The following is a 10,990-nucleotide window of genomic DNA, read 5'->3' as shown; positions in this document are numbered from 1 at the left end:
TATGCTGAGCCGCCTTGTTCCACCCTAGTACTGGGAGAAACTGCCAAGTCTAGAGGCCTGGCAGAAGAAGTGTCCTTTTTCTCCTGCAAAGTGTAAAAGTCTAGAGAAATGCGGCTTTCCAACGCTTCTCTTCCTTGGAAAGCAGACATGGTTTTCTGTGGCTGTTCCACCCTCGATCTCCTGGTTGCGTAGGGTGAGTCTTCATGAGCTAAACTGGAGCTGCTACCACGGTAAGTGCCAACTCCCTCCTGGTGCGGGCATGCTAACTACCTCCTCACAGACAGTACTAACCTTCAGAAACACAATAAAACTCGATGCACCTTCCCCCCTCCACACCTCTCAGTTCCGCAGGAAAAATCTTCATACTTCTGCTGACACAGCATGCCAACAGCGCCCACAATGAAAAGGGGATTTTCAAAACCAGAGCTACGACGCGACTTCAAAAGTCCGTCAGCGGAAGGGTAGGGAGGACATGAGCCGGAATGGCACGACCTCTGACAGCTCCCTGCGACCCACCCTGCCTGCCGTGAAACTCCTTTTCCCCGTGTTCCCTTACCTGTCGGTTCTGAAAGCTCTCGATGCCCGCGAGGCAGGCTTCCTTGTTGACAAACATCCCTTCCCGGCTCTGGAGCTCTCGCTGGCAACAAGCCTCTGGCATCGCCTTTTCGGAAGAGGAGTACGGGAGGTGAGGGACGGCTTCAAAATCTTCTGGACCGTTCACTCCACAGCAGGCAAACTAGGGAGAGGCACGGGGAGGAAAGGGATACGAAGTTGACACTTTGCTCTGAAAGCAGATCCGAGAAATCTGCCCCAGAGCTGTTTTTGTAGGGATCAAAGCTTCAGTCACAGCAGAGACAAAATAACTGTTGTTTCCCAAGAAGCGGGCTGTGCTTGTATCCTCGGAGCTTGTTTCATCAGAGCCTTTTCTATAAGGTCCCGCTGTTCCCCACATCAAGCTGCAGACTCTAAGGTGCCACTGGGAATATTGCCACAAACTACACCCAGAATGGCTTTGCTTGAGCCTGCAAGGGAGCCAGCAGGGCAACCCTAGCTCCCACCCTGGCCTGCTGCAGGGTCATTCGGGCAAGGTCCCTTTCTAGGATGCAAGTCAGTCCCTTTTTAAGGACTCAGGTCATACTCTGACTCCGTCTCCTTCCAGTCAGCAAAAGGAAATGTCTTTATTAAAGTCCTGCATCAGCACGAAGGGCAGCGATCGCCTTCCACTTTTAAGACAAGAAGGGATTTTGCATCTGCAGGTCCTGCCATCCCACCCTTCACCCCCAAAGAGACACACCGTGGGCTGTGCCAAACACCCACTTCACATGTGTACACATGCACAGAACTTCTTGTAGTAGATAACAACAACTCCAATCCCAACGATAATTCCAACCAGCCCGATTAGGACTGTAATAACAAAGTCTCTTCCAACAACTAATATTTCTATACTGAAAATACTGCCATTAGGCGTGCTCCTACCTCACCTGCCACCCACCCACTCATTTCACGAGAGCCAACAAGGCGCCGTGAATTAGCAACAGGTTTTGGCTGCTGTCGGCTGGGAACGGTTCCCAAGTAGCCTGACTCACCGTGATCATAATGGAGTTCCAGGTGGAAGAGAAGACGTCCGTGTCGTTGTTCCTCCGGTAATGCTTCTTCAGCTCCTTGGTGAAAAACTCTCGGGTCAGCTGAAACACAAAATGGGTGGAAAGGTAAAGGCTGCTGCCAATGCCTTCCCAAAGCTCCTTTCTGTGCACATTGGGATGGCTGGTTGGTTTGGGTCAGTTCTTTTTTTTTTTTCCCAAACCTCACAGGGGAAACATGGACAAAGCCTGGGAAACATGAGCTGAACCATACCTACATCCAGGGTGAATGGTACCAGTCGAATAAAACTGCCCGCTCATTAAAGATCAGGGATTGAATTATATCTGTGCTTACGAGACAGCATTTACACTCACAGGCTGGTTGGATTTTTTTAACTTTCCGACCCTTATTTCCTAAGTTGAATCGGGACTAAACCAGATTTTAGAAAAAGATCTTCAAATCCACGCCCACGTAGTAGGTTAACTTAATACGCATCATCAGGTCTGCAATAAAACATCATTTTCCCCTCACTTTCCTTTTAAACCAGGTAGCTTCCTTCTAATGACAAGGGAACTGCTCTGAGTTCACTTCCATGTGCGAGAAAGCAGATTGAAGCCTTAACATGATACTTGATGGGAGTGAAAAAGAAGTAAAAAACGTTCAGGTCAACTTACAAATCAGAAAAAACCCTCCACATTTCCCTGACGATGCTTTAGATTATCTCAACTAACCCACACACATACAAAGGAAAAAAAAATCCTTCTTATATTTCCAGTGCTTAGATAATTTAAACATTGCTCCTAAGGTCAACAATATAGAAGAATGGAATTTCATTTACTCCTGTTTACATTTACAGTAAAATAGAGAAACTGAACGAACATCTTGGCTCAGAGTCTCCTCGAAAAGCTCAGACACCTTGAAATTACATTTACTTATGATCACTCTCTGGAGGACTAGTAAATACACAAACTCAACAGCCTCGTTAAACCAAAAGGTCCTTGATTCAATCTGTTTGCCCTTCTAGCACTTCAGGATGAAAACGTCAAGGAATCCCCTTCCCCAGTTGCCAACGGGTCTTGACTTGGGTGGTCCCTTCTCTGAAACACCTCGTGATTTGTGTCCCACCCAGGGAAAAGGACCCAGGGCAGGCGGGTGGGCTTGGCCAGATACAGCCCTGCTCTGCTGTTGCATATTTGCAGGATGAGGAGTTAAGTTGCCTGAAAAAGACCCCCTTTTCTTTTTTTTTTTTCCCCCTCTCCTGTTCTTCACAGAGCACTGTGCATCCAGCGACACACCGCTACGAGCTGGGTTTGGGTTCTTGATGCGCGGTGCTCCACGCCATGTACCCACGTATGGGCGGGCACGCAAGTACGAGCCCAAAATTCTTTGTTTCCTTTGTAATTGTATCACAAAACTTAAGGGGAAAAAAGAGAAGGCTGTGGTGACTCTCTGAAAGACCCCCGAATACCACTTAAGGCTGACTTCTCTTTCACAAGCACAAGCTAAGGTCCAATTTAACGGCCACATCAATACCGGGTAAAACTTTGTCAAAACGATGCAGGTAGCTCCGTCTCTCCACCTTTTAATTAGATGTGCTGCTAAACTCCTAAATCACTCTTGTGGGACAGGTATTAACCCATTTTTTGCTTTTGAATATTAAGACACCAGAGGACACGGCATTCTCCTTTGGGAATCTGATGCACTGAGGGAAGGTCGGGTTAGAAGATGCTGAAATAAATCCTCAGTGTTCTCCTTTCCTTCCCTTTCTCAGCATACTTTATCCATGCAGCATCCTACCCTGCGGAGACAGCAGTGCATTTTTTTTTTTTTGGATGCTTGTCTGTTTCTGGAGCACGGACTTTGAAAGTGATATTACCGTTGGTAATAATCCCAGCCGACTGCCTTTGGCGGGGTCTAAAACAAAAGAGTCATTTAAATATGAAGTGAAACCTTTATTTTGACAGCAGCGACCCCAGAGGAAATTGTTCAGAGTTTGTGCGTGCTTTTTATGGGACCTGGCCTAAAGCAAAGCCCAGTGCCGGAAGGGTAAGTCTGCCAGGAAAATAACCGATTCCATTTTGCTGCTTCCAACCTGTTCGCCCTAAGTATCGGAAGTTCAGAAAAATGGAAAAATAACAAAAATAAAAGTAAATCGATCCACAGAAGCATCTTTTCTTTGTTTAAAAAACTGCTGACAAAGGAGGATAGAAGTCAGTAAGGAGAGTTCTACTGCCAAGCCCACGGTGTGTTCTTTAGTTTTTGCCTCTTGCCTGAGGAAACAGAAGAATCAGGAACAAAAGCGACTTGTCTCGTAAGTACCAGCGTTGGGGCTAAAAATCCAAACTCTCTGGCTCCATCCAGAGCACTGCCACTGAACTCATCTGCTCCTTCGTGCTTGCTAAAGAAACTCACTCAGAAAAAAAGTTAAATTTCCCTCCAGGTTTTTCTCGTCCAGACCTCTGGAGGGCATACAGAGAGCGATTCCTGTGCGTGAGTCGAATTGCTCTTTTGCAGCCTCTCTCTGCCATTCACGGAAGATGTTATTTAATGAGGGTTCTTCTAGATGAAAAAGGGTTCTCCAAAACCTCCTTTACAAAGAATTATGGTGGCTGATTAACAACAGCTTTCCTCTTCAGGAACTGCTTTTAAGCCCTTCTTCGGGAGTGCAGCCGGATGTACGAACTGCCGCGAACCGCAGCTGCCTCTTCCTCTCAGGCCAAATCACAGCAGAAAACATCTCTTTTCTCCTGTATTATTCTCTTGTAATTTCATTCGCTCCCTCAGCTATTAATCATTTAACTCTGCCGAGGGTTTGGAAGCCAGTTTGGACGTAACACACTCTGCAAGAGAAAGCTGCGCTGAGCGTTACCTGCAGAGTGAGCGGACAGAGCCTTTCTCTTTTCTCTCACTTTACACACCCAGTGAGGCCACAGCCCTAGGGACAGGTGCAAGGACCATCACAGAAACCCACTTCATAAGCTTCCAAGACATTCAGGTTGCCTAAATGCGCGTTTATCACCATACGCCTTGAAAGTACCTCATTTTGCAAGGAAGGAAAAAGCACATCAGGACCTGACCTGAAGTTGCGACCATAAAGAATTCTGCCCGACATGGGGTCACTAAAGACCACCTCTGTCCCCACGGACAGAGGTACCCAGCCTCACTCTCACCTGAAGATGACAGCAAAATTAGCCACAAGAAGCCAGAGGAGCTACCACCAAAATATACAGCAACCACAAAACAAGAATTCGCAGACTGGGTTTAATTTCTGCACAGAATCATCTCCAGCTCTCTGGGGATCTGAAATTCTTCTTTCCTCCCCATTAACACAAAATCCCTTCCTGTCAGTCATTCTGGCAGAGTGGGAGGCTGGCGAGACAAACAAGGAGACAAGCTCGAGAAAGAGAGAAGTGTGCTCCCCTGTGAGTTTTCTCTCACTGAACGCCGCCAAGATGCTACAGAAACCATCTAGAATAACCACTGTGACCTTATCCTGAGAGGTACCGTATCCTCACGTGTCCCACAGCTTCTGTGGGAGTGGAAGGTGCCTGTCCATTGTGAGCTTCCTGAGTCTTTGCTTATCGTGTCGTTTAGATGGGGTGTTGGGTGATATGGTTTAGGGGTGATGTTGTAGTGTGGGGTTAATGGTTGGACTTGATGATCCCAACGGTCTTTTCCAACCTGAATTGTTCTATGATTCTATGATCAAAATGTTCTAATCAAAAGCGTATCCCCACTCAAGAAGATCATCACTATAGATGGCCCTTCTACCCTCATGCCACATTTCTTTCATGTTTTCAGTACAAGGAATGTGCTGTACGTTCTCTGCCAGGGGCCAAATAACCAAAATAAATACCAACAGTCCCCAGTGACCACGTCTGTGGTGTTTGCTAACAGCCATCGCTCAGAGTCGTATTTCAAAGACGGGCTGGCTGGAGAAGGATGGACCTCGTTCGGTCAGGCTCCTCTTTGCACGTGAGAAAAAACACACAGACCTTTGCTGGTTAGAGAAACAAAGGAGACCGTGCTTACTACTAGTGTAGTAGAAGGTTAGAGGAGGGGTGATGGCCCTGCAATACACACGGTGGCACAGTAGAGAAAGGCGACATTGCATGAAGCTCTGGAGAGAAAGAGCAGGAACTCGTAAGGAAGGGATCCACTGATGGGACTCAAAACAGGACACAGGGAGACTTGCTCAGGGCAGGTCAGGAGGGATACCTTACACTGTTTAGAGGAATCTGGTGAGCGCCAGAACATGAAAATTCAAGAAGGAATACAATTACAAGATGCCCATGAGAGTTTTTTTTTGCACTGCAGAGCATGGGAAAACAGGAGGTTCCACTATTAATATTAAACGCATTCTATACCAAAAAAAAAAAAGAGTTGCCTTTAACCTCGGTGTGACTTTTATAATAAAAACGTCTCACTGATGGAATGTGCAGCTGGTTTGGCCGCAAAAAGAACTGGGAGGACTCTAAACCCATCAGGATTTAAGTAGTCCCCCAGGGTGTATCTCCTGTGTACGTGACCCCCCCCAGCCCGCACACGCTGGTTAGTGAGCAGTCACCAGCCAGCCAGCACTGCTGCAGGCTGAGGAGAGCCACGCAGCAGGTTTGGGGGTATCTGCAACCAACAATTAATCTACAAACACATCAGCCACCACCGAACAGCGTGCTCCGGCTGGGTAGGAGCCCACTGGGGTGCAGAGGTTGCCCACCATCGGATACTTACATTTTCTCTGAAGATAAAAGCCAGGATTGCAGCTGAAAGCTCCGCCAGGAAGATTAACAAAATAAACATGAAGAACTGGAAGACAGAAAATGCAAAAACAAAAATTAAACCCCACAGAGGTACCGTTAGGTGCTTGCAAGAGGCAGTAGGAACACAAGGGTTTGCTAGTCACCAAAGAGATGGAAAAAAACACTGAGGAAACTTTTTTACCCCCTCCACCAGCAATTAGAAAAAAACTCTGCGATGGTAGCCTGGAGCAGACACAGTCCCTCTCTGGTCACATCACAGGACATGCAGCCCTTTTGAATCTTACGATATCAGACATCAGTTCCCAAGAACTAGCCCACTGGCTTGAAGATGATTTGACAAAACTGTGTGAACATTTAGAAACTAAGCCAGATTCTGGTACCTTGTGAGAAAAGCAGGAGAGAATGGAGAACCCCATAATACGGCATCCCACGGAGGGTACTGACCACCTGGGACATGTCACCAGCGGAGGTGGCTGAAGCAACAAGTGGATATCGACACAAGAGAAGTCTGGATGGGTTTTTTTGGGGGTGAGAAGGTTATTGGAAGAGTGAGAGAGGGTGAGAAGGTCTTTCTGAAAGAGAAGGCAGGCAGGTGGGGCCAGAGGTACTCCTGTGACCCTGATGATTTACAAACGGTGTCTGAAATGCCGCGCGCCCCGCATTTCGGTCACAACAAGAGAATTCAAACAACCTGCTTGGAATGGGCAAAACGTCGTTTTGTTGTCAATTATCAGAGCTGTAAGCAATTTTCCCCCACTGGCAAAATGCACGCACTATCCTGTCTCTTTTCCTTTCCTTTTTCTGCAGGGGAAACTAAATCGAAGGAGCCTGGGCTCAAGGGACAAAACATGAAGGGTCGGTGAGGGGGGTCCTGGGTTGCTCAGTTGCTTGAGTTTGCTGAATTGGTTAACTCTGTAATTTATTCCTACTGCTGGTGTTTTCTGCGTGGCTTCTTTTCTCCCTGCTCTGAGACTGTTTTTGTTTTCAATTTCGCCACAGGAGGGCAAAGAACGAGTGATGAGAATGAACAATGCTCTGCAAATTCACATCATCACCCATCAAGGGATCTCAGCACAGTCACTGAGAGGTCTAAGGTGGTGATCAAGTGATTAATCCCATCGTCCTGCTAATTGCATTTCATTTACTGATTACTGGCCAAGCTCCAGCACAGGTCTGTGCACAAGTGGAAGCAGCCATTCCCAGATTACCTCTGATAAGCTTCATTATCTTTCCCAAACTGATTTACACTCACATAGCGCAGCCTGAGTTACAGATTTGCAATAGTTCCTGCAGAAAAAAAAACGTGAGCAGCCATTAGGGCTGGTGAGAAAAAAGATGGACCAGCAGCATTTCAGGACTTGCTCTCCAGATGCACTTTAAGGCGAGTCAAAATCCGCTCATGATGTTTTGTCTCGTTGCAAAGCTGAACTTGGCCCCGCGGTGCAATGTTGCTTTGGATTCTGATTTGGATGGTGTCCTCCTGCAGTCTTTAGGACAATCCAGAAGGTCTTCAGAGCCTGATTTGCAGGCCAAATTTTGTTGCTTTTTGTGAGCCTAGTCCAAAAGCTGGGAAAACCAGGGACACTCCACAGCCTCGTGCATAATGCATCGTGTTAGGTTCTGCAGTGATTTTTTTTTTAATTATTTTTTTTTAACCAAAAGACAAGGAGCTTAATGAAAAATAAAAGCCCTTGCAAACACAGAAGCCAGAACCTAGAGAACACGCATTTGTGCATCTCTCTTGTCCCTTCTATCTTCTGTTTACATTTGGACTAAAAGCTTCAGATATACATGACACATCGCTGCGAAACCTCACTCAAGCAGTTCCCTGGCTCATGAATTCTTTAACAACTTTGTAAAGTAGACTTGATTTGATTGAGCAACTTCTCCCCAAGTACCACCCCTGCCGAAGCCTGCTGCTCTGTTTCACGTGTTCCCACTTCTCTCTGGCATACTCTCATGAATGTTTTGCCTTTTCAACACCCAAAGGTTACTCCCACCAGACTTCTAGTTTCACAGATGTTTTACGCATTTTGGCATCAGCTGGTGTGCCCGTTCCTCCCCCAAAAAAAGCAGAAATTAGCAACGTGTCTCTTCTTGCTTGGTATCCTTGTCCAAGGGCTTTGCTTCTGGTGGAGGGGAGATGACAGGTTGTTTAACAGAGGTGACGTTGACACCCAGAGCCCCTGGAAGACCCAATCAGAGCGGAACACTCATTCCTCATCTGGTAATTACTCTGAGAGTTTCTCTTAGCCTAGGGTATTACTTCCACCCCATGCATTTCTCACATTTCAAGCACAAAGTAAAATAATAATGGAAGCAAATAAATAAAGCAGTAGGGCAAGAACTATCTCTAAGAGTCAGAGAAATAACACCCATGCTGGAGTATAACGAAAACACCAGGAGGAACACTCAACTCACGATGTAACTATGATAAATCAGGAAAGAGAAGGGCCCAGAGCTCCCTTCCTCCAGACAGGTCTCCAGTCTGTACATAGGCACACACGGTCCAAACAGAAAATATGATCTCCCACTCACTTACAACCAATCCTTCTCATCAAATATAACTTTCAGTTCCTTAATCTAATGGGGACAGGCTCTGAAGTAACCTCAAGCTCATTGGGCGTGATCCTTTGCATTTTGTTAGATTCCTCCAAACAGACCTCCACGACTTCAGGGGTGATACACTTGGTTTTCTGCTGAAACGTGCTTTCAAAGCGAAAAAGGAGGACAATTCTGATGGAGCTTTTGAGGAAATCTAAAATCACCTGTATTTAAAACCTGCCTACTTCAAAATGAAAATGGAGTTATCAACCTGATACTCCATGGAGAATACACCGACGGGTGAGGAGAGAGAAGCAAAAAACACCTTAGAAGCTTCAAAGTTGTCATTAAATGAAATTTTTATGTCTAGCTATTCCAGTGTTTCCTGTAGCACTGATTTCATATTTGACTTGCTTTTTCTGTGACTATGTATGCTGGTCTGGAGTTAGCGATTCTGACCTCAGATATATTTTAGAGATCATGAACAGACCAGCTACAACCCTGACATGTTCTTCTTAGTTCCCTTTTTCAACTTGCAGGGTGATACCTGTAGACTAGCACTCAATATTTCTGAATTTACCATTGCCAAAAAAAAATTTTTAGTTGCCTTTGTAGGGATTTTTCCTAAGTGGACTGCAGAACCGCAAGACTCTGCATATTACAGGGTGAAAACAAGTCCTGTAAATTATTGACTTTGGGGGAATTCTATCTTTTCAGATTATTTTGGAGATGAAGACCAGAGAAGACACTTCAGGATTTAGTTTAGTGGTCACGGTAGTGTTGGGTTGATGGTTGGACTAGATGATCTTAGAGGTCTTTTCCGACCTTAATGATTCTATGATTCTGATTTACTTCGGAGGTGGGTCACTCAAAATCAAACCCACAGTGGCTTCCAGAAAAGGGCTCTCATTTGCGGGTTATGAAGCCAAGGGGTGAGTGAGCCAAGAGCCTGCAAAAAATTATCTCAGAGAAGCCATGCTCCTCTCTATGAAAAAGTGGGTTTACATTTAGGAAAGAGGAGCCCCCTGTTCCGCTCACGGTTAGAGACGAGCCTCTTTCAGACCGCGAAGCAGCTGTGCGAGATAGGATCATAACAAAACACTGCATGATCAAGATTAGGGGGGGAAAAAAAAAAAACGGAAAACCCCAACGCCCCAACAGACCCAGAGGGAGAAACAAAAGGCCACGTTTGACAAAACCAAAAAATAAAACCAATGATCTTTGCCTTTTGATACATAATTGATAACACCTCCCGGTAAGAGATGAAAGCCTGCAGTGTCAGAACTTATGGTGGAGGTCAAAAGTGATTTATATTAGAGGTTAGCTCCTCATAAATAGTGCTTGTTGACCACTGAAATTTAACCTTATCATTCAGGGGCCAATTTGCCCAAAGATAACAAAACTTGTTTCACATGAGGAGCGGAGCCATCAGCTATGAAGAGCTACGGTGAGAGCCCCCGCACAGCACCGAGCCTGGCAGTTTTGCTGACGTGGGATTTCTTAGCTAAGGTAATAATGGCTATGGAAACACACACCCATACAGGCACATATCACCATCCATCCAGTCGCCCCCACTGCAGGGAAGCCCCAAAAGCCCAAGAGAAAACGCAAGGTCACTTACAAAAAGCAGGAGGCATTTGTTCTCGCGGATGGCGCCACAGCAGCCGAGGAAACCCAGCAGAAAGAGCATCGCTCCCATCGCCAGCATGATGTAGGCTCCTGTGAAGAGCAGGGGGTTGGCAGCTACTATCTCTCGAAACCCTGTGGGATCCACAATGACCCAGATCCCGACTCCCAGCAGGCACGCTCCTCCCAGCTGTCGTGGCACGAAGAAAGGGAGACAGGTCAACATAAAACAACTGAAGCAGAACGAGTAGATTCATTGCTGTCTTCTGTTCACCCGGAGAATTTGTGTTTCTCCGTGGCAGGTATTCTCTGCTGAGCAGGTGACTACTGACATGCTACCCTTTGTACTTTGTGCTCACTACGCGAAGCATCTGCAGCAAATACCCCTTTCTTCCTTGACGTGTCCCCCTACCAACTCCTTAATCCCTCCCTAACAATGGAGGACCAAGTGCAGAGCTCCTGCCACATCGGCAGAGGAC

General features: G+C 46.4%; 1 protein-coding gene across 1 annotated transcript in view; it reads right to left on the bottom strand.

The window, feature by feature from the left end:
- TSPAN18 (tetraspanin 18) overlaps positions 1-10,990 on the bottom strand; it is a gene marked incomplete at its 3' end in the record, with an annotated part of 14,575 nt that overhangs the window by 1,374 nt on the left and 2,211 nt on the right. The window contains exons 3-6 of the mRNA XM_009878546.1: positions 10,507-10,701; positions 6,313-6,387; positions 1,587-1,685; positions 557-736 (exon numbers count right to left, since the gene is read on the bottom strand). Of these exons, the coding sequence (XP_009876848.1) occupies positions 557-736; positions 1,587-1,685; positions 6,313-6,387; positions 10,507-10,701 (549 nt within the window). The remainder of the gene's footprint in view (positions 1-556; positions 737-1,586; positions 1,686-6,312; positions 6,388-10,506; positions 10,702-10,990) is intronic.

The sequence above is a fragment of the Apaloderma vittatum genome, unplaced genomic scaffold (assembly GCF_000703405.1).
Source record: "Apaloderma vittatum isolate BGI_N311 unplaced genomic scaffold, ASM70340v1 scaffold17391, whole genome shotgun sequence".
Lineage (NCBI taxonomy): Eukaryota > Metazoa > Chordata > Aves > Trogoniformes > Trogonidae > Apaloderma > Apaloderma vittatum.
This window is presented reverse-complemented; position numbering and strand designations above follow the sequence as displayed.